This window comes from Triplophysa rosa, linkage group LG23 (genome assembly GCF_024868665.1).
Source record: "Triplophysa rosa linkage group LG23, Trosa_1v2, whole genome shotgun sequence".
Lineage (NCBI taxonomy): Eukaryota > Metazoa > Chordata > Actinopteri > Cypriniformes > Nemacheilidae > Triplophysa > Triplophysa rosa.
This window is the reverse complement of record NC_079912.1, coordinates 5105546-5130885: the sequence shown is the minus strand read 5'-3', so window position 1 is coordinate 5130885 and position 25340 is coordinate 5105546. Positions and strand designations below refer to the sequence as shown.

The 25340-nt window shown below is 37.2% G+C and overlaps 1 protein-coding gene across 8 annotated transcripts in view; it reads left to right on the top strand.

The window, feature by feature from the left end:
• The window catches only part of abi1a (abl-interactor 1a), a 52601-nt gene that overhangs the window by 18099 nt on the left and 9162 nt on the right, over positions 1 to 25340 (top strand). For 5 of the 8 annotated variants that reach the window (XM_057323308.1, XM_057323309.1, XM_057323305.1 and 2 more), the window contains exons 3-6: positions 12292 to 12468; positions 19845 to 19859; positions 22151 to 22254; positions 22794 to 22934. In XM_057323308.1, the coding sequence (XP_057179291.1) occupies positions 12292 to 12468; positions 19845 to 19859; positions 22151 to 22254; positions 22794 to 22934 (437 nt within the window). The remainder of the gene's footprint in view (positions 1 to 12291; positions 12469 to 19844; positions 19860 to 22150; positions 22255 to 22793; positions 22935 to 25340) is intronic. The other 3 variants (XM_057323301.1, XM_057323306.1, XM_057323303.1) reach the window with 1 other exon arrangement.

The window sequence follows — 25340 nt, the reverse complement described above, 5'->3', positions numbered from 1 at the left end:
GTCTGATGTTCAATATTAAAAGGCCTTATATGAATTAATAACATTCAAAAAGTTGATAAATAAGAATTTAATCTTTAGAATCGGTATCGGCAGATATCACTCTGAATAATCGGCTATCGGTGGAGAAGTTTAATATGCATCTCTAAAACTGTACAGTATATATTAATACTTTGAGATGTGATAGGACCTTGATGTTGATGTACCGTGCCTCACTTTAGAAACTAATTTTAAGGTTAAAAATCAGTTTAATGTTTGCTGCCGTGTTGATTTCTTGTCCGTCTCTCAACACTGTGGGAAGGTTCAGGTCTCCATGACAGTGGCAACGAGACCCTCGGCTTCCCAAGAGACCCCTCACAGTCAGATTATTAGACAAACATTAGCTCTGAGTTTCACACCATCACAACACAAACATTCCCTCTTAGAGAAGAACGAAACCCAGAATTCAGATCATTGAGTTTCAGTGGGCAGATCTTCATGCAGATGGCATTATATGACATACAGTGGGTCTCGTATCCATTCATTTGTGTGTCTGAAAATCACATTGCTCTTTATGAATGGCTTTAAAACACAAGCTCATTTAAAGGGTCAACTGAGGCCAGTTCTCACGTCCAGCACTGTCTGTCTATCTCTCTGTTTACACACACACTCACGCACGCACACTATCCACAGTGAATCTTTATTCACTCTAAAGATAGAGATGAGAATAATTGGACTGTTATGTTGAAAACAGAGTGTTGTTTGTGAGGCAGTGTATATCTTTTATAGCATTTTGTTTTAAAGGTGCAGTGTGTAATTTTTTGGAGGATCTATTGACAGAAATGCAATATAATATACATAACTATATGTTCAGAGGTGTATAAAGACCTTACATAATTTATTACCTTAGAATGAGCTATTTCTATCTACATACACTGCGGATCCCCTTGCATGGAATCCACCATGTTGTTTCTACAGTATCCCTAAATGCACAAACTGCACAACAGAGCGAGTTTCGTAAATACTTTAAACATGACAACATCGTAGTTCTGTTTCAGTCACCGTAGTGCTTCGAAAGGGAGGGGTGGAGTGAGCCGGCGTTGGTTGCAATTCTCTACCCTATCGCTAAATGCCACTAAATTTAATACACTGGACCTTTAAGGGTATGTTTATTGATGTTGTACATTAACCATGGCGATATATCGGTCTGTCGCTAGATTTTACCAATTTAAAGCATTGTCATATCACATTATTTAGCAACTTTATCACATATAAACCTCAGTACCCTTGTTTCACAGAAAGGTGAGTAATAGCTATAAAGTGGCTGTAATTTCAGCGCACCCATTGCTGACACAAGATGTTCTCATCTTTACAACATTTCTCGCTGTTCTGTGTTCCTCCGGCTGCCTATTAGATGGACCGTACCGCCAGCATGTGGCCAAATTAGATTTGAACATCAGTGCAGCAGACTAATGGTCCAATGCATCAGGCCTGTGGTGTATCCTGCTTGTTTTCATCACAGCTTCACGCTGAATGTGTCGAGTTGGGTCTCTATCTGTTGTGACCCGTGTGTGGGAGGTTGAAGGGCTGCTACCTAGACCAGCGCATGAAGTGGCTGCTAAGAGACTGTGAACAGTCAGCGCTTTGATTGGCCAGCTGAAGACTTGGCAACATGAGGGGAGTCTCTCTTGTTGTAATGTTAATAGCTGTGAGTACTTTAGAGGAGTCACAGGTGTAGTTAAAGGCAGTTCTGATTGGACGTCTGAAAAATGCACACTTATGAATGATACCGTGCGTAACCCATCACCATAACTTCAAGGAGTACCGTCCCACATAAAACAATTCTAGGGTACTTAAAGGCCGTTTCTCATTATGCGTTCTTCAGCGGTCTTGTGTTCTCGCTCTACGTCATCAAAAACCGTCAAAGTCCGGTTCCAATACTCAAGAACAGAGAATGCATGGAAGTACCCGGATGTGTTCTCGATATCAAGGATGCATCGTATGCAGCCTTGCGCACCTACGGAATCTGCTTGAAGTCCCAAAAGTCACTGCGGCACGTCCATCCAAGTTCGTTCTTCCGAGGCTGTCAACATGAAATCAGTGCGCAAAGTGTTTGTCTTCCTAATAGTGGTCAACCGATACAGGTTTTGTAAAGGCTGATATTGAGGTAGCAATGTGTATAGGAGGCCGATATAACACATTATGACAGTTAATGATAGACAATTCTTTTTAATTAATCAAACTTAATTAATGTTTATTGTGCATTACATGTTTAGTTAGCGGCATGTAGCTTAAGATAAAAAACACTTGCGCACATGCAAAAGAGGACTCCACTAATGACATCATGCTAGCATCATGCAAAATAATGCTAGTTTTTTTTTAATCACGCTAATTCATTGTAGCATCATGTTAGTCTCAAATAGCATTCATACTGAACAATCACGTTTCGTTTTTTGCCACGTCATTTTTAGGGGCGTCTGGGGTTGAGACTAGTATCACATTAACATTTATTTAATGTTATGGGGGGGGGAGTGGTGGCAAAATCTGTCTGGATATAAGCATGCTTCCAAATATCTTTCTCTGTGTTGATCAGTACAAAGAAATGTATACAGATTTGGAACAACTCGAATGTGAGTAGTGGTAACAGAATTTTCATTTTTGAGTGAAGTATCCCTTTAACAACATGTTAGCATTGTTAAATCATGTTAACATTATGTTAAAACATGTAAGCACTATGTTATAAATGTTTAAGTTTAAAACATTCAGCAGTTCTAGAATTATGCTAAACCTTGTTAACATTGTTAAATCATGCTAACATCATGTTAAAACATGTTAGCACTATGTTAAACATGTTAGCATCATGCTAAAACATTTTAGGATCATTGTAATATTGAGGCTCAAGTTTTGCCATAGGAAGCATCCCTGACATTTTCTTCCCTCTAGTTTCTTCTATAGTTCAGAAAGTGTTGTCTCACTGTTTACTTCCAACGTGAAGTTTATGGTTGATGACATTATACAGGAATCTTGTTATGAAAGTTTAGTGTTTGGTGTCTCTGTGTCCTTTGCTTTTCTCTGTCTTGTTGTGCTGGTCTGGGCAGATGAGTTTCATCCCAACAGGAAATGGAGATCCAGAGATGAAGCTGTACTCGAGGCTTGCCTCCCCTGTGTTTCCTGTGGACATAATATATGTTGTCTTGGTGGAATTTGGGAATGGTATTACATGCACATTTTGAGAAGGTTATGTTAAGGGCAGTTCGAGTTTCAGTCACATGTCTGCTGGATCTGTAGCCTTAAAGTCTCTGAAATTTGTCCACTTCTAGAAATTCAGATGGCACCTCGACGGCTCTCAAACTCTGTATTCATCAGTGGAATGTCTTCATTCTATTTGGCAAAGGAAAGCAATTAACAATTTCCTGGTGTCGTCATGATCCCCATGACTCAACATCATCTACAGTGGTTTGGTTCTCGAGTGCAAGACTCCCACACAGTTTGTACACATATTTGTCTTCATTACTGAACTGAGTATACGAGAGAGCCATTGAGATGACAATGTAGTTTTTTGGTTCTCTGTTGAACCAGTTTAAGCCCAGTTCATGCGTTATGAGGGCTTTCGGCTGTTTAAGAACAATGCTGTGAAGTTTGTCTAGAGTTTTGTCATGACACTTCAGTAGTCAATACCGTTACTAGTGAAATTGAACTTCTCTATATCATTCTTGACCAAAACAATTGATAGCACACTCCATCTGGCAGACGTCTATTGAACGTCTGCATTTACATCTGCAAGACGTAGTTTGCTCATCTGCAATACGTCTTGGAGACATCTTGTGTCAGATGTCATACAGACATCTTATAGACATCTGTAAGATGTTTATGATTTAGAATGGATGTAAAACTGTAAAACTCTTTCTAAGACGTTTATCAGATGTTTTTACACAGCAGATTTTTTCCAAGTCTCCAGATCTTTAGCAGACGTCTTTCTGACGTACGTGTGCTAGCTGTGGGATACATATTAAACTTTGAAGCATTATTACATTCCAGGCAAATGACTAACAATAGCAATACTATTCACTACTGAAAAATACATTTGAACAGAGTTTAACTTCTAGAAGTTAATGCGGCCAAAGGTGCATAGTTCAAAAAAAAATCTTGAAAGCTGATATTTCATAGCTTACAGACGCTCATGGTCACCCTGTGGGAGTGAAGCCAAAGGCAGATGGATCAGAGGCGTAAAACTGAAAGAGAGCGTCTGTCCTCACCTTTCAACTGTGCTCATAACAGGCAAACTAACCCTCTAGGGTTCTTGCTTTACTCACAGTGTTTTTTTTTGCTTATATGTGACAGTAACTGTGCTGCATGTTACTGTGTGATTCATTTGCTTTGGCATTTGTATCAGTTATGTGTTACGTAAGCTGGTTAAGTTATTTAGCCCGTTAACAATGAAGGCAAAACTTGGCCATCAACCCAAACATCTGGGTGTGGTCTCGTTTCTCATTTCAGAAAGAATCACATGTGGTTTCCCGTTATTATTATACACTGGCATGGCACTTCTGTTGACTTACAGAGGAACCGCAGTGTGTGTGTGTGTGTGTGTGTGCTGCTGTTACTCAGTCCTTGACTAAAGACATGCACAACGCGTCTGTCTGTTTGTGCAAAGCTTGCTTTTCCGGATGGCACACCACCCCCAGGGTCGCTTCATTAAACTGCTGAAACAACTTTTTTCAAATGCTGAAGTGAAACTGGTTTTCTAACCTGTTTTAAAGTCTCTGTTTCTCTCTCAGTTTCTCCTTTGTGGTTGCAAAATTCACTAATAATTGTAGTTGTTGCTTTTGTAATCTGTTTTAAAATAACATGGTAAACATTTGTCCTAATGTGAATATGCGGCCATATGTAAATACGTTTAGAAGTGGACATCACTGCGATGCTCTGGTTGTTCTAGGTCGCATGTTTTGTGATTCATATTTTTGACCTACGAAATAAAGAAATAAATCCTGGTTCCCCTTTCGTAATGATGTTTCTGGGCTATTTTTAATGTAACGACTCCGAGTGACTGGTTCTGCTCAGTTTCCCAATGTGGGTAAAGGAGAAGAAATTAAGGTTGTCACGATACCATAAAGTAGTATCACGAAGCTGTCGAACGTAGTGGTGATTCATAATTCAAATTTACAAAATGAACCAAAATTTCCTGAATACACAGATCTAGATGAACACATTCCTAGTTTTGAATACTTTATTAATGAGAATGATAAACTAACTATATGAAAAACTCAAGATTAGGGCTGCGGCTATCGATTATTTTAGTAATCGACTATTCTACAGATTTTTCCATCGATTAATCGGGTATTCATATAATAAGTACTTTTTCTTTATTAAAGAGCAATACTAAATATACAAGTAAAATAAAGACAGGTCTCTTAAAATGAACAACTAAATTGTTTCCATTTTAGAAAAAATAACATATTTATTGCTGAAATTGCATACATTAATATCTGTGAAAACTAAACCCATTTAGTACATTCCATTGCCATATTACATTCAAAATGCAATATAGGCCTAATACAAATGTATAAATAAGAAACATTAATAAAAATAGAAAGAATAATTTTAAAGGTAAACAACTAACTTCAGTTTATGCATGATGCATTTAGTTTATCTAAATTAGTTTTAGTATCTTTTTTACTATTAAATAGTAATGTATTTGTCCACATAAAAATACCAAGTTAACCAGACTTTTATTTTGGCAGGTCGTCGGAAGACACTTATTTTTTAGTGTGTTAGCTTCACTCAGTAAAATGTTCTGAAATAAACTCTCAGAGCAACTCTGGAGATGAAGTTCATGTGTTCATATCCTCATAAAGTGCAGTTCATTCACTAAGACACGCAGAACAGCCAGATGACATGTGTGAATAACATGATTCGGCATCCACTAGTCCGAATCTAGTTTTATGGACTCGATGCAGCCGGAAAACAAGTTTCACTCGCAAAATAGACTAAAAATAAGTAAAATAGCAATTCACCATTTCAATAAGCTATCACTTATTTATCAGCATGAGAAATACGTGTGAGCGTGTGAACTGTCTAAAATGCGTGAGTCTCACGGTGAATGCGTGAGACTTGAGAGCCCTGTAACATGAATAGAGTTTAGCGGGCTGTGCGTCAGTAATAATGGTCCGTGGGGAAACGCAGTGCTGCATGTGTACTGTAGTTAAATGGATTAAACAAAGCTTCGAGGCAACAAAAATTGCCTCGATGGTTTTTTGTATTCGAGTTACTCGAGGAATCGTTTCAGCCCTACTCAAGATCAATAACACAAATGGCATGAAGCAACCCACATAAATGAAAAGTGCTGCATTATACATTTATATTAACAATAGCAAACTGTAGTTTACTGTAATATATTACAGTAACTATTACTACCAGGGCTGTACGTTATCTTTTTTTGCACATAGCACTGGTGCTACAGAGGTTTAAAGTTTTGTAGCACAGGCCAAAAAGTTGTAGCACAAGTATAAAACGTCTGTTGTCATCATTAAAAACATATGCGAGTGCAGTTCATCACATGAATAGGTAACTGACAAATGACATTAATGTTACATACAGATTGATAAATTAGGGCCCTATCATTTTTTGTTTACTTACATTTGTTTTAATTTTTCTAAGTTCTGTGTTTTTCATTTTTACTATACAATAGTGATATATTATCAATTTACTACAAGGGTACTACCATTTTCTCCAGCAAATACTATAGTACACTACAGTATTTTTTCATCGGAGTGTTCATGTTAACGGGACTTTTATTTTGAAGGGTCGTCAGGAAGATGCTTGAGTTTTAGTGTGTATTTGATGATAGCTTTGAAATGCTCGTGAAATAAACTTTCAGAGCAACACTGGAGATGAAGTTCATGTGTTCATATCCTGAACAAGTGCGGACGCAGACAAATCCACGAGTGTTAAACATATAACGCGTTAAACTGTGTAGTTCATTCCCTCAGACACGCAGAACAGCCAGATGACATATTTAAAAAACAGGATTGCGCGTCCACGAGTCCGCATCTAAATTATATGGGCTCAATGCAGCCGGAAAACTCGCGAAATATACTAAAACTAAGTAAAATAGCAGTGCGCCATAGATTAATGTCACACACAAACAAGCGCAATGAGAAACGCACTTCACACAAACACGCAGCTCTGTCTAATGCCCCTGACAAACTGTATCGCACACGTGCTACACTGGCTAATTTATTCTTTGCACAGACCGATTTTTTCGTAGCACGTGCAACATATGTATGTACACAGTGTTGGGTAAATTACTCTGAAAAAGTAATTAATTACTAGTTACTAATTACATATTCAATAGTGTAATTAGATTACTGTACAGATATAAAAATGTAAAATATATAAAAACTCTCTCCAAAAAGTATTTAATTACTTATTACTAATTACTTTCTATATCCTACATCAACCTTGATTAGTTAAGTGATTCAAGGATAGACATGAAAAGGCTCTTTTAATTCAGTCAAATAAATAATATTAAATTACATAAAGTAGTATTATTAACTGACCAAAGTATTACAAATGTGAGAATTATACATTAAACCACGGATTCTAAAATTAGACTTTGAATTTTTATGTAAATTCCACTATTGCACACACATATATTACACACAGTATTTAGTTTAATTACTTCAGAAGTAACTGTAATTAAATTACAGAAAAAACAAGAGTACCCCTTACTTTACTTTTTCAAGGGAAAAGTAATTAAATTACAGTAACTAAGTACTTGGTAACTAGTTACACCCAACACTGTATGTACAGTACACTGTACAACCCTGACTACACTTATTCAATGTACACTACAGTATTTTGTTGTATAGTAATTGGATAAACTGTTGTAAATATTCTCATGTACTTTAATGTTAACTTTAATATGGTACATAGGCGTAATTTGCGGGTGGGACATGTCCCCACCACTTTTTGGAAGAAATTAAGAAATGCTTGCAGAAGGTGTGTATTGTTTAAGTGCCATTAACATCTAAAATTCGTAGAAAACGCAGGATATGCCGCTTTCTCACAGTCTCCTGTTGCTCACACTCATTAGTTATATTTGCGGAAGACAGAGAGCCAGAGAGCCACGACTCCAGAAACGTGGCCATTATGAAATGCGTGCATCATCTGTGCTCGCGGCGCTTGCTTGTGCATCTAGTGTCCAAGCACAAAAACCAACGAACAAGTGACATTTTTAATCATAGAAATAAACTGTTTTTGAGTGTAATGCACCGCAACAGCCAAGTGACCTTCCCCAAATGACAGTTTGGAAACCACACATACTTTGAGAGCTGGAGTCGAAAAGCGGAGTAGCCAATGGTCGGACCGACCTTATATATATTATAAATATTCCCAAAGAGTTATAACAAACAATTTATTAAAGTATTGTTTTTGTCGTCTTTGTCCCCACCACTTTTCAAAACAAAGTTACGCCACTGCTATGGTAAGACTCAAAAACACTATAGATGGTTTCATCGGATGCACACGGCTGGCACGAAGTTAAGTTCCGGTCTGTGTTTGTTCATTGGTCCTGCTAGTGGCTAGTAATATAAATATTTATAATTTAATTTATATGAATATTTTGTTGAATGTTAATTTTATTTTTAAAATCATTTGTTAAATGAGTCGTGTAACTTTGTGGCATTTGAAGAAACCGTATGGGACATTGACATCTAGCGGTTGAGCTTGGTATCGCAGTCTAAATTAAAAATATTGGAGAGACAAGTTTAGACAAGTAACGGTTCTTCTCGGCTTCTTATGCTTCTTATCAGAAATAATCTGCAGGAACTCTTTTGTTTGTGGATGCGTAGTGGAAATTACGTTCGGCCACATGCGCAGTAACGTTGGTTTATGTTGTTGCTTTGAAACCATCTATAGTGTCTAAGAATTTTACTGTAGTAATCACTAAAAGTATACTACAGTCATTTTCATGTGGGAACTAATTAAATGTGTAATATTTAATCTAAACGGCAATGTTTGAAAAATCAAACGAGGGAAACAAATTTCTGTGTAAATGAATAACGTATTCTTTTTGTAATTGTTGTATTAAATGTGATGATTTGTTTGAGTAGCAAGTAAATGACACATTCTCGAGCACAACACTATGATGTTGTTGTTGTTTTTTTGTACTGAAGTTGTGTTAGATTGCTACACACAAGCAAATGTGTATGTGAACGGTTATGACAACAGGGTTATGTTGTAATGTTTCCTCCATCCAACTGAAAAGTAAGAGGAATTTACTGTATCCATACTACCACAACCCTCAGTAGTTCAGGAGAGAATTCTTACTAGCATGAACACAATGTCAAACATGTTTTTTTTTTTTGATGGCCTTTTATGAAGTTAAATGCATTAACATTGTGTAATGCATCAGCACATTTCAGCAAGTGTATTTTTCAGCTCACAGGAAGGAGATGATGTCAGTCACTGTTGCCCCTCCCACTTCCCTTCACACCAGCTGCACTGCTGATTGTACAGCGCTTCTTGCTATTTTACACAATAACACCTTCAACTTCCATCAACAACACTTCTCAAGAGTCCAAATCTATCCTCTGTCCATCCATCCCTGAAAACAAACAATTTGAATCCTCTTTTTTTATTGGCTGGATGAAACCCTTCACACCGTATCTTACATGCAAACAGCTTCTGTATCTAATACTACACCAGAAGTGACACTACTAGTGGTTCTCTTTGGTCTTCAAAAGGACTAAGAGGTTTAGATGAACATGGAGCACAAGACTCCTCCTTGCTGATGTTGAATAAGAGATGTGATGCTGTGACTCCACATCTTGGAGAAATGAAAGGAATCCTCTGTTGGTGTTAACAGCAGACACTGCAGGTCTTTCATCTCTGACAGGAGGTCAGTCACATCTGCTCTGAATCTTTTCTGTGCCAGAGAGTTTTCCTCTGACAGCACTGCTGGATGATGGGCTTGCAGATGAGTAATAAACATTTTATTTGTTGCTTTATGTTGTGTGTTAGGGCAAACGTGTCACCCATAAAGACTAATTGAAGAGACAGTGAAGTTAAGCCTTTATGTGGAGCTGAAACCTCAGTACTGAGTATTATCACACTCACTTATAAATGTCTCTTCAGTCATTCTGATGAAGAAAGCACACAAGTGCGCTGTTGTAGTTTACTTTTCCATCAAGCTTTGTGATATTATAGTTATGTTTTATGCTTCATGATCATTTAAACCATTCACCTATTTATAAGCTGACAGATTTGCTTTGCAGTAAATGACAATGAGTTCAATATTTGTATATATTTGTTTATTGTCTCTGGCCTGTATTCCTCTTTTCTTTGAGGTCAAAAGTGTTTCACTTCTCCTTGAGATCCATATAAACTCATAGACGTCTCGCCCAGCAGATGTCAGAAACCTCTGAATCTACACAAAATGAACCTCTCGTATCTGAATGTGTCTGACTCTGTGAACTGTACTGTGATGTCCACATTCACCACAGTAACAAAACATCACTTCTATCATCCTGTGCATCCTCACACGTGTGTGGTCGTAAAATCCGGCGGGTTCCTTGCACCTTAAGCATGCACAGGACCCATGGGCCCATGGAAAAGGCATTTTTATACTGCCTGCTTTTTTATAACCTTTGTTATACATCATTATTCAATCAAATATCACCAGCTATGCATCATTTGAAAAGTTAAAACACTGGACATTTATGTTCTGAACTTGTTTTTACGATCAATAAAATGCTCAAAAATAGGGGCACTTATATAAAGGGGTTTTATGTAAAGAAGATTTTTTTAAGTTCAGAGATTTGCAGGATTTAAATAACCATAAAACTGTGTTTTCTAAAAGGTATTACTGTAATGCGATATAATAATACAGTGTTTGAAAACTGATATGCACCCAGAAATGATTGTTTTGTGCGACTTGTTTGTATAGTTCAGACCATGAAAGTGGTCTCTAGATGAGAGATGGATGGATGGATGGATGGATGGAGGGGAGGGCTGTGAAAATAATCTTGGTGACAAGAAAAAGTTGAAACGGAGGCATTTTAATGAAATATTATTAAAAGTTATTGCATTTTAATGAAATATTAGGCTAATCTTTATTTTCTTTCACGCCGTGTGCACTGATGGATTGTACACAGTATAAAAGTAGATGGAGTTCATTTTATTTCATGTTGACTTGTTAATGTGCACTACGTAGCATTGGTTTTGATAATGTGAAGAAAAATGGTTAAAGGCTTGAATACACTACAAGACTTTTGTTCAGATTTTTGCCCAGATTTTCAGTCTGGAGTTGTTGCGGAAAGTCTGTGCCAGTCTGTATGATTTCTATTAAAATGTTCAAAAAGTCTGCAAGTGTATCAGGGCTCTAGACTAACTTTTTGTTAGTATTTTTGTTGTATGTTTTGCGATCGGATAACTCCCGGTGCTGCAGACGGGGAGCTCTGTCATCTCACGAAAACATTGTATAAAAAACTTTGCATGCCAAAGTTTACACAGGACTGGCGGGAAATGTGCATTGATACTCCTTCATTCTTCATGTTATGTGGTTTACTTTGATAGGTGAACTGTCTTTCCTGCATCCCAGCGAGACATCCGACGGGTTTTCCCCGATTTGAACACATATGTCTAGTCGGTAACAATGACATGTGAAAACACGCACGTCCCTTCGCGAGCATATCACGCTCTAATGAAGGGAAACGGGGAGTTACAAATTGCCCTCATTGTAATACATCAAAATGACGGACGGACTTCAGATTTTTCCGTCACTGGAAAAAAAAATCTGTCAATGACAGAGAATTTTCGTTTAACGCGACCTCTGGTACACACACATACAGGAAAATCTGGACCATGGCCAATCAGAGGGGGGTCCGCCCTTCACTATCTCTGATTGGTTTAGACCATGATATGCGCCTAATGTGTGTCTGTTGTTGAATCACAGGGAGACTTTCAGAGTCGCGAAGACTTTTTTTCTCCCTCGAACGGCTGGTCGCACCGGTGCGACCTCAGATTTTTCTTAGTCGCACCATTGAGAAATAAGGTCGCATGTGCGACCAAATTGGTCGCACTCTAGAGCCCTGTGTATGATGTCTAGTTTTTTAAATTTGTTCAGATTTTAAAAGTCTTGTAGTGTTCTCCAGCCTTAAGATGCTAACATTGTAACACAAAAATGTTGTGAACTTTATTATTATGGACAAGAGTTACTTGATTGTAACTGTAAGTAAATCATAAACTGAGCTTTCGAACTTGCTTGCACTGTAGACCTCAGTTTTAATCTAGCGTTTGTCTTGTTTTCATTAGACGGTGGACATCCATAAGGAGAAAGTCGCTCGGCGAGAGATTGGCATCCTGACAACTAATAAGAACACATTAAGGACTCATAAGATCATCGCTCCAGCCAACATCGAGCGGCCGGTGAGATACATCAGAAAACCCATCGACTTCACAGTACTGGATGATGTGGGCCATGGAGTGAAGGTAAAAATCTCTCCAAATGACACTTTTCAATGCAAGTCATTAAGCATGACTGTTACCTTCAGAAAAAACACTTAATTATTTTTTTCTTTCATAGGTTAAGATAATTATTTATGGAATATCATTGCCAATATACTACATAAGAATTTGTACTTTTACTCAGGTTTGGTCCATTCATTTAAAACATTGATTATCAGCTATTGTACAAATGATGTTTTTCTGATAGTGTAGTGTAGTGTAATAAGGTATATAAAGTTTAGGGCTGAAAATAGAGAACAGCAGATATTTCTGACATTTGGTTTTAATAACAGTTCTTGAATGTCTGTGTTCTTCCACCAGTGTGGGCCTAGCACTGCACTAAAATACAACTTTACTTTGGTGATTCCTGCATCGCTGACTCAGAAATTATTCTAATACCACAGAAAGACTCAAACTGTCCGACTGTGTGGTCAAAAATTATGAACGAATGACTTTTTATATCAAAAAGCATTTTTATGAATTCATCTGTCCAAAATGGCTTCTTCTCTCACTCAACAAGTTTGTTACTGAATTAAAGGGGTCATATGACACGGCTAAAACTAATATTATCGTTTGTTTTAGATGGAATGCAATGTGTATACACGAATTAAGGTTCAAAAACGCTGTATTTTCCACATACCGTGCATGTTTGTTTCTCCTCTTTGCCCCGCCTCTCTGAAACGCGCTGATTTTTTACAAAGCTCATCGCTCTGAAAAGCGAGGTGTGCTATGATTGGCCAGTTAACCAGTGAGTAGTGATTGGTCGAATACTGCAAGCGTTTCACGGAAATGTAACGCCTCTTACCATATTCAGAACATCATGTTCCCACGCAATTGTACTGACAGGTGATAAAATGTCATCGGTCCTTCCTTATATCAATTCGAGCCCAAATCTGATACGGAAAATGAAGATGATCAAACCGATACATCAACTTTGCCAGCACAACTTGAGCAGGATGTAAAGGATTGGTAAGGTTTTATTAAAAAAATATGATGTTAATTAGTTAAAAACTATAGCTAACTGTTTTACCTTTTATATACGACGTTATAAAGACTATAAACAAACAACCATATGCATCATACAGAGTTTGTGTGAGATAGAAACAAGCTCGCATTACAGCAGGGAATGGTATAACTAACACGAGCGCTTTGTCCCTTCTTTATCAACCAGTGTTACGCCACGTCTCGTGGCGTAACACTGGTTGATCAACACTCAACAAAGGCGTAACACTCAACAAAGACAATAAACCCAAAATAAATACTAAATATAAAAAGACATTATAAACACGACATTTGTTGCCTCTAGTTAGAACATTATTACTGATTATAAGGACTTGTGTTGTCTTTTTTCACGTTGCGCGCGTGTCTGCATTTGCAGATCACAAACACACGACAAACTCAACTCACGTTAGTCCGTAACAAAGTCTTTTACAATAAAAATATACTTACAGGTTGCGAATCTGAAGCGCCAGTGAAGTTTTAATGGTTGGAATGGCCCCACTTTTTAATCAAAGCTTTTGTGCACAGCCAGTCTTAATCTCTCTCCCAGGTTCGTATAGCAATCTTCGGTGAAATGCGCTGCACAAACTTGAACATTCGGATTGTACTTTTCTGGAACAGTGTTGTAAATAAAATGTAACCATTTGTTTTTAGTTGTCTCATCTTTTGGCATGGCAAACAAAGAGTCTTTCTTTTCCCAACGAAACACACAGCGTCTCCGCGACATGGCTGCGGCGGTGACGATACAATGAGATTTACAAGTACGCCCACCTGACTTGCGTTTAGATTTGGGCGGTCTTAAGTCAAATCATGTTACGAAGTGAAGTACATTCGTCGGGGTGTGGCTACACGAGGCGTTTCAGGCAGGTCTGGGTTTGCATTCGCTTTTAGATAGAATGCATCTTTTGTTCCGACACTTTAATTTTAGCAATTTTACGTGTCTAATGTCGTCTTTACACAACAAAGGCGGCACAGAAACCGAATCTGAAGCGGCTTAAAACCACGAAAATGAGTATTTACACAGAGCGTTAATGCAGCTCTAAAGCGGCATAAATGCATTTACGCAGGAATTAAAATAATGCGAAATAATGCTGAACATAACCACAAAAGCACAGTTCTAACAATATGCTGATGAAATAATATCTTAAATTAAACAATATAAACTCAAAATATATATATACTGACACTAATAATAACAGTGCATACTTTAGGATAAAAGCAATAATAGGCTATAAATACAACATTTTAAATGATTATCCTAGCTAACAAACACACACGGGCACCTCACCGCATATTGAAAGACGTCAAAAGTTGTTTTAAAGAGCCACAAAGTCACTGTCGACCAGGTAAATGAACAGTTCCGATGTTACAGCAAATGTTACCAGATCGTTTTCGTGTATGAAATACTGTCCTCAATGAGATGCGTCTGGAAATATAACGACAAAATCCTGCATTTCAATCCTAGCCCGACAAGACCCAAATAATTTACGCTCCTAGGCCGGGCATCTGTGCACAAGCGCTACTGTCCTCACTTTACGATCTGGACCGAAGCACACTTACATTATTACGATGCGACTGTTTTGATGTAAACTGTAAGAAAAGCAGACTCTGTCATCACAACACAATGTTAAGTTTGTGATTTATTATGTGTTCGACTTCATGCGTGTGTTGCGGAGACCCGTCTGCTTAAGTAACACGAGAGCTTTTCAAATAACTCTGCGACACTGCATAATGTCCGACAAACCTATTTGAAGCAGTTTGAGACGCACAGTAAAACATGTCTGCATGGGATCGTGTCACACGTACCGTAAGTTTTTTTCCACGAAGGAGAGGAGTTTAAGGAGGAATTTAAACAATGTCATGAGTTCAAATAAAAAAATCTGCATGCCCGGCCTGAGTCACAAATCATACTCCAAACATTTTTCTAAATTAACTTTAAAAAGAAACGAAACGAAATAAGTGTAATTTGCCATTAAAAACTAATCTAAACTATTTTAATGGCTGAAACGGTCTCAAAATTTACATCCTGCATTCAAACTGTGCCACAGCCTGCCTGAGAAAACAAAAATACTCCAAACATTTTTCCTCATTAAATCATTTTATGAAGAAATGAAACGAAAATTTTGTTTGAATTATTTAAAAAACCTGTGTTGTTATTATTAGCCTAAAACAAATGTGGCTATGTGTTTTTGGCTTAATCTTCACTCTCTCACTTTCTGCTGACATGACAATGACGTAGTTTAGAGCGGCTTTAATGCGCCTTCATTTACACTAAACCTGAGCCGCATCAGAGTCGCTTTGATACTAGGGTCTGAGGAGGGTCAGAGGCGGCATATTTTAGATCGGCTTTCGTGCGCGGCATTGCGTCTTTACACAGAAATTTAATCCGCCACAGAGACGCCTTAACTCGCCTGTGTAAAGACGCCTTAATACATGCATGGGCAACCTATAACACACCAAAGACACAGAAAAACACGTATTTCCGCCATATGACCCCTTTAACATCTGACCCACTTATCAAACCACATCCCATGACCTTCAGTCATTTCTGACTCACGGCACAACAAAAAAAAGTATATTATACAGAATATCTAGTATTTATGTATATTCATAGTACATGCAATGATATAATATCTGGTATTTAATATTAAGATGTCTAATAACTGAAATGTTAAATTAATTGAATTAAATTCCATCCGTCATTCGTATTCGCTTATCACAAATGCACTGTTGTTCACATGTCTTTGAAAGCGCAGACATCTAATGAGATCAGATTTGTACAGTCCAGCCTGTGTTCAGATCAGTCTTAACAGTCTGTTCATGCTCATCCGTCACTCACTCATATTGAATTAGTGCAGTGATATTAAATTTACAAGAATTAAGAAATCATGCAGTCAGCAGGTGTCTAGCATAGAAAGAAAACACAAAGTGGCTGACTGTACATTATATGTTGTTTTATTGTATATCCCAAATAAATAAATGAAAATAAATAGACAAACAAAACCCAACATGACAAATTTATAATAAAAAAGAGGGCATGTCGACCACAAGGGGGGAACTGGTTTTGTACTCTAACAAAGCCTTGAACGACAAATAGGACGTCCTACAGTTTCATTGACATGTGCTTTCTGTAAAGAATAGTCCAGTAATGTATATAATGCACATTTAGCTCCTACAGTGTGTTGACAACGTGCACCAGCATGCACTGCTGTTCTGATATGTAATACCATGTGACCCAATGACATCATCACCCTGCATCTGTGATTAATCTGGCAGGATTTTGAGTGGCATGAGCGAACACAAAGGATTAGGGCTGAAATGATGTCGCCAACCCAACAGACAAAATCTATAACAGGAGTTCAACGCAGCGTTCAATATTAAAGTGTCGGCTGTTTATGTTTATAGTGGTTCAAAGTAAACACTGTTTATATGACATCACTGCACTAATACATGATCTCATAAAACATACAGGTGAACATAATATAAGTGTGTATAAAACAGTTCTGTACAAAAACACTCCATTGGCTTATTGTGAAGCCAAGACACGTATTGCTGTCACAGATCTTCCTGACAGTATTGTGTTATGACTGTTGACTGTACATTGATGTTCAACACAAGCCATAACCCTGAGTCACCTGACAATGGGATTAAAGCATCTTTCTTCGAGTTTACATGAGATCAGATGAGATTTATTTTCAATGTCAGTTGACCCTTAATCTAGGAATGCAGAGGAGTTCTACCATGTTGTTGTTTTTAATGTAATTTACTTCCCATCTCCGTTCTGGAAAATATTCAGCTCTTCTTTTCCCGTCCGTGTATCTGTTTCATTGAACATTAAGTGCTTTCACAGTTTGAGGATTTTGGCGCTGTCAGAGTGATACATTTAAGCTGTATTTGTGTCTGGCTGAGGGAGGATTGAACTCTCTAGTGATTCCAGAGACCCGAATGAACCCAGCATGTGTTTGCCTGACCGAGTTTATCTGCTGCTTACACTGAAATCTTCCAACTGCACCGTGTCATCCTACAAGCTGCTCGACATTTGAAGTAGTTTGGAAACAGCCAAGCTACCATTTTTATAATGTTGCTAACTACAACAAACTAACTAACAGAGAATTATCATATGATGCACGTATAAAAATCAACATGTGTAATAAACCACATCCAATGTAGGGTTACACGGTGTATTACCGGTGCTTACGTTAGCATTGCGATGCTAAAGCTTAAAATACCCGCAATGCAACTCTTTCTTTAAACGGTAGTATCGTAGTACTAGTAACGTTAATGTTACATATGCTCGTTAATGTTCATTTAAACACATTTGCCTTTTTGCAGTGTTTCTCTTCTTAATGAATCTATGTTTTGAACAACTCGGTCGAGATAATGATTCTGTGAGTCAGTGAGCGCGTTTACATGCACAGTCTTACGCCGATTATGCTTAATAAGCTGATATATGTAAGGTCATGTAAACGCGTAAAACGGTTTTCTTTTATCGGGGAAAGCTCATAAACGGTTTAAACAAAAACCGATCGGCAGAGATAGTTTTTTTACCCATTACTCCGATTTCGCGCTGCATGTAAACGCCTTTACCGGTTTTCTCTCAGTTTTGTTTATGGGCGCATGTCTGAAAGCGCAGTAGTAAAAGTCCCAAACGGAAGTAATAGTAAAATAACGTATAAAAGTCTGCTCTCGAATCATGCAGTTGATGTAGAAACGTCAAAATGAAGAACTATTGTTGCATATGCAGGTACTGCGGACATGAGAAGAGATATAAAATTACAGCTTCTGACCGCTGCATTTTTAATTACTAAACAGACTATCGACAGTGACGTCACTGCACGCGAGAAACCCGGCAAGTCTCAAACTTCCGTGTAAACGTGGTTTTCTGCGTAGCCGGTTTATTACTATGCATGTAAACACGTGAAAACAGGTTTCGTTTTAAGCTGATTTTTGATAGATATCCGTTTATTTTGTGCATGTAAACATACTCATTTCAAGACACTTCGTTCTTGAATATATCAGTCGTTTTGAACGAACTGGTTGAACGATTCACTGACTCTGTAAAAAAATGACACCACCTACTGGCCATTTTAGTTTCAGCTTTAAAGTAAGCATAACATTTCCCTTTATAGACTGTTTCATCGGACTTGCGTGCCTGAATTGCCGTTAACCTGTCTGTGTTCGTTTATCAGTCTGGCTAGTGTCTAATAATATACCTATTTATATTTAATTTAATTTATGTTAATATTAATTTGTATTATTTTATTGTATAATAATTGTATTAAATAAACGATTTGTTGAATGGGTCCTGTAGTGTTGTCGCATTTGAAGAAACCATATGTGACATTGACATCTAGTGGTTGAGTTTGGTATCGCAGTCTAAATTCAGAATACCGGAGAAACGAGTTTAGCCAAGTAACGGTTCTTCTCTGTTTCTTTTGATTGTTATCAGAAATAATCTACAGGCACTCTATTGGTTGTGAATGTGTACCGGAAGTTAAGTTAGGGTTACAAAAGTGCGCATGCGCAGTAACGTTTGTTTATGTTTTTGCTTTGAAACCGTCTATAAACATAGCTGTATAAATGAAATTTGTTTAAAACTTCACTGTGCAACTAACTTTTTATATTTATTATTAAACAATATTATAATTATTCTTAATTAATTACAAAAAATATGTTTATACAAAAAATATTTAAAAAATTGTTATATAATATAAAATTGCCTATAATATTTTTATTATACAGTTTTCTTAAAGCAATTAAGGGCATTTGAGGTGGAAGAATACTCGACGTATATCATTATTTTGTCATTGTGCCCAATACACATGCACTTTAGCCATAACTAAACGACAATATACAATACTGTACCATACAACAAAGCTTAGTCTCACAAACATTATTGCATAGGTAACCCATTGTTAACTCTAAAGCAGAAAACACCTAGCCTGTTTAACTTACGAGCATTTGTCTCTGTTATGTCTCTGTCTCTTTATGGCTCATATGGGAATATATATAATAATGCTGCACTTTATATGCATGTAGAGCAGAACAGTCACCGCTCATGCACTCTTTAACAGAGATGTCCCTCCCAACAATGCAGCTTCAGCGTTTCTACAGGAGAAAATATTCTCTTCAGATGTTCACTTCATTGCTTCTATGTGAAGTTGAATTGTAATGCATTCGGCTCTTGTGAAGTGAAATGCAGATGTAGAGATTTAAAGTGATGATGTCCTGCATCAAGAACTCTTAGACATGGCCATTTTGACGTGTCTCTCTTTCTCTCTCTCTCTCTCTCTCTCTCTTTATTTCTTACTCTTGTTCTGTTATTCTTTCTCTCTGTCTTCTCTTCCTCCTGCCCACGCTAGTGGCTTAAAGCCAAGGTAAGTGTACTTGTCTCATAACCTATCCTGTTTTAGTGTGTCACAGATCGACTGAGTGATACTGTGTTAAATTTTCATATTCCCTCAATCATTCCTCCATCATAACCTTTTATATGTGTTTATAGTTGTAGCTCAAACGTCTGTCCCCATTGTAAAGTGATCTGTGCTGGATTTTATGACATTAACATCAATTATATATGCAGCCGTTACAGGTTGGGCATGTAATTGAGCCATTTGGAATGTCAAAACAGCATGTTTGGAGTTTGATTGGATAATAAGAACAAATAACTGGCCATTGTGGCCAAAGCGCTCCGTTTGTTTTTTCCGAGATCTTGTACTCTTCCCTGTCGAACCCGGAAGCTAACCTTACCCACTGAACCATTTCTGAATTTGAATCTGAATCTGAATCTGAATTTGAATCTGAATCTGAATTAGAATCTGAATTTCTGCGTTTTGAATTTTTCTATATTAAATTTAAGAAATTTCAAATTCAGAACTATATCGAATGTCAGGAAATATTCAATTTTGTGCAATTACACTTATCTAAAATTCAGATTTACAAAATTCAAATTCAGATTGTTTTGTCATATTTCTGGCTCCATAGCATAACATATGTAACTATGGAAATAATATTTTGTGACTAAAATCCCAAATTAGGGGGTGGGCGGAATGACCAAAAATCTATTTCACGGAATGAGTAATTTTATTTCACGGTAACAATCTCCCATTATAATTCTATGTGTTATACCAAATTGTTCTTAGATTTATTTAATTTATTTATTTATTGCAGTTCATTTGAATGCTCAATGCTAATGTAGGCAAGTTATGAAAATGTACTAAAGATATCTAATTAAGTTCTGATAATGAGATTTATTATTTATTTATATTTATCTTCTGGCTATATTATATGTATACAGTAGGAAGATAGACAACATGTATAACAATGAAGTATGAATATATAAGCACAAACGGGGGCGTTATTTCCAATGGGGACAAGGGGGACATGTCCCCTCCACTTTTCAAAATCCCGTTCGTGTCCCCCCCTTTCAAATTTGTTTATGATTTTTATCCGCACGCCGTCATCGCCATGGAGAAGTAGGACCGAGCAGTCTGCCTGTGTCGATGTCGGGCGTTGCGTGCACACTCTAAAAATAGCTCACTGAAAGGTTGTTTCAATCACGTGGATGGCAGCAAGTTATTTTCTCCATAGGAATTCACTATGACAAACTCAAAGTACTTCTATTAAAAGAACGAACCCTTATTTATTCAAATTCATTTATTAGATAAACCCCTTGAGATGCACAATCTCGTTTTTAAGGGAGTCCTGATACATAGGTGCTTTATTAAACAGATAAAGTAAAAAATCTTACGCTAAGCGTTTCTTTCCCAAAATCCATTATAAGGAAACAGCTTAACGTACCAAAACAACAACCGCGAAAGACCAAATGAAATACATTTTGTTTATCACTGATATCAAACATAAACATGATAACAGAAACGTTTTATGTTCTCAGTTTGTCGCTGCCCTGAGCCACGTTATGTGGTTTCTTTAAAATAAACAAGCTTAACGTGATCTTATTATCCCCAAAATAAGTGCTTGTTCTTTTAACAGTAGCTAGTGTTTATTACAATTAAGGTTTATAGAATTTTGGTTTTGAGTAGTCGTTGTTAAAAGATTAATTACAACTAATTAGCATTTGGGGTGAAAGTAATTAGTCTTTTAATAAATATTATTAGTTATTTATTATTATTATTATTTATTAGTCATAAATTGATTTTTGTTGTAAATATGCCTGACAAGATTGTTACACTGAATGACATTTTAGTGGGTGTCTTCTGTAAATCAGTGAAAAATGTATATTATTTATTTTTTGCTCCGAAAAACAAAAACAAATATGCAATTAAATTAAACAGAAAACCTTGAAACAATTCAAAGCAGTATTACAATTATTGTTTTTTGCTTAAACCCTTTTTTGTCTTTGACCCATATATATATATACTGTATATATACAGTATATATATATATATATATATATATATATGAAGAGTTTGGTTCCAAAAGTAGATAACTCTAATTTAAAATGTTTCAAAAATCATGTTTTTTATTATGTTATCATGTTTTTATTGTGTTAGTTAGCTGTATTTTTTTGTTATTATGGTTTAAATCAAAACAAACCAACTGCAGTTTGATTGATATTTGAAGAGATTAAATGACTCCTGAGTTGTAACCTGATGGTCAGATCTGTTGTGAATTTGTGATACTAAAGCTGATGTTTTTCTTGTCCACTCAGCAACACGGCAACAATCAGTCCGTCAGAGGAGGAACTCTGTCCAGGACGAACCCACCGACACAGAAACCTCCCAGTCCACCGCTGGCAGGACGAGGGACGCTTGGGTAAGAGCTTTCATTTCAGAGTCTCTTCATTGTATGATAGCGCAGGCATCAACATAAGACAAGTCAATATGAAAACGATAAGTCAACTGATATAAGGTCACAGGTGTGCATGTGTTCACTTTTATATTTAGACTAGGGCTGTCAAATGATTAATCGCGATTAATCGCATCCAGAATAAAAGTCTGTGTTTACATAATGTATGTCTGTGTACTGTGCATATTAATTTAGTACTTATAAACACATACATGTACACAACATGTATATATTTAGAAAATGCTTCCATGTATTTATTTATATTTGCCAATATTTTAAATTATAGGCAAATGTTTATTAGTATTAAAATTATATATTTTTCTTAAATAAATGCGTATGTTTTTATAAATACAACAAAATTAAAATGCACAGACATACATTATGTTAACCCAAACTTTTATTCTGGATGCGATTAATCGTGATTAATCGTTTGACAGCCCTAATTTAGACTTTTATAAATCATGTTGTTGCCTTTTAATTTGAAAGTTTTGTTTTCTCTGGAACAGGCGTAACACTCCCTATAAAACTCTGGAGCCTGTGAAACCTCCTACAGTACCCAATGATTACATGACGAGTCCTGCTCGCCTGGCCAGTCAACACAGCCCGGGACGCACGGCATCTCTCAACCAGAGACCCAGAACCCACAGGTAACATGTGTAGCCATGCATGTGGAATCATGTGTATCTAGGTCACTATGCCGTGCAAGCATGTGACTTTAGTGGTCTCACAAAATTATTATTAGGACATGTCGCATGTAACAAATCGCAGAGAAAATTAACTACTTTTCATTTTTAAATATTTTCCCAAATAAAAGTTCGGTAAAGTAAATACCAAGCGCTTATAGTTTTAAATAGACTACATAGTAAGTCTGAATAAGTGGCCCAAAAGCTGATGAAATAACATAAACACATGCTGGAAATGTTTTATTTTTTTACGTTATTGCAGTGAGAATGTCTGTGAATGTCAGAGTGTGTTTGACCTCCTCATTTTTTTCATGGTGTTGAAATGAGGTCATTTTCTTCACACCCACACGTCTGACATGTGTAAATAGTCATCGCAAACCCACCACCTCATGTGCTCTCTAGTCCAGAGGAATAAGCACCTCAACACACACTCGCAGCGTTTATAAAACAACTCAGTCACACAATCAGGACAGCAGCAATGCATGCTGGGTATAACTGAATTGGCCTCATTAGTTAATTCTATAGTGCTGATTATATTTGCATGTACAGTATGTGTACAGTACCGGTACATGACAGTTTACTGAATCCACCAGATCTAACCAAATAAATTGTTTCTCACAACAACATTTGTGAGCAGGAGTAACGCACGTTGTTTTTGGCATATTCATTTATTTGATATCAAACTAACTGTATTTTAGTGTAGCATAGGAGAGTTACGTCCAAGCTTTGATTCTGATCAAAGCAGAATCGGAACGATTTCCGATTCTTTCAATTCTTTGATTCGGGACGCTCCGTTATCCTGTATATAACAGGCAAGAAATCATATTAAACAATTTGCGCACGCGCGCATAACATCTAACGAATGTTTAAATAAAGACTTTTAGCCAAACTAAATGTTGTGGTGTAACGTATTATGACTATCAACGAATACTTAACAAACTAATTAAATAAAACGAAAGTGAAACTAAACATTCAGATGCATCTACAGTGCCAACCTAAACGAGATTTAGAGCTCGTCTTTTAGTGCAAATTCTTTCTCAGCTTCACGTCCGCCCTCCGCCATACCCGTTTTCGCTTCACATATGAGCTGTGAATGGGTCTCACAAAGAAATGCGTCATCAACTAGAATTTATCGTTTATATCGCGGGAAGAGTAATTCCTATCGTGTGGGGAATTTCTACCGGTATATCGCAAACGATATAATATCGCCCATCCCTATGCAGCGGGCATTTTCAGCCGAGCTCCTAGCTTTCTCAGCCGCATAAAAGCGCCTCGGTAGATACAGGGGCTATGGTACAGTCCAGTGTTTCCGCCGCATGCCACCACGCCAAAAATCCTCCCCGTCATGACTACAGTGACGCGTACTCTTTCCCATTCATTCATTTGTCCGGCCATTGTTGCTAAGTGTGCAATTCTTTCACTAGATTTAGCGACTTTTCCAACCCTAGCGTCTTTTTGGATAAACCGTTCATTCAGCTGGAAAATGTCGTCAGTACTGCCCCGCTTGCGCGAGGTCTCACTCACTTTGTCTGTGATTGAGCGGCAGACGGCAGGGAGAAGCCAAAGATGCTAAATGGAAATCCTACAACCTTTGGCCAAAAAAGCACAACGGCTAATACTAATGCCCTGGCTTCCGCTCTTTAAAGTCACCATGAAACGGAAGTTGCGATTGACTTCTTTTCCGTATGGTGACGTGTATCCGAGTGAAACGGCTTCTGAAATTAGAAAAAAAATCCCTTTTTGATTGGTTTGTTGTAAGTTGGCCCTGGAGGGGAGGGCTAAAAATGCCTGGCCATCGGACAGTCAGTATAGTCCTACCTCTTTTTTGTTGCTGACGTCATGTGGTGAAGAGTTGTTGTTGAGAGGGGGAGAGGAGCTTAACATTTTTGTGCAAATGAATAAAAAAAAAGAATGGTGTGCACGGATAAATCATTTATAATAATCACTGCTACACGGTGTAAAACATTTTCCTGTTTGATTGCATGGTGACTTTAAGGTGTGTGTGATGATTTTATCAGACGATGTGTCTTTATAAAACAGAACTGACAACAGAAACAGAAAATATGGAAATGACAACGCTTTATTGAGCAAACGGGTCTGAAGTTGCAACTTTTGCTGCCTTCGCGCTCTCGGAAATTCGATAATTCCCACTTCAACCCAGAAATAATTCATGGAACGGTGCTCTTTTAATGTTAAAAGATACTTGTAATGTTTTAATTCTACTAAATCATTAGTAACATTAATGTTACTAAATACTTTTAATGTTAGTAAATCCAGACGTTACTTTCGCGTTTGTGGTGGGAAAAATCCCACTTACGAGGTGCCTTGAACGCAGTATTAAAACTACTTGATGATGTCACGAATATGTTA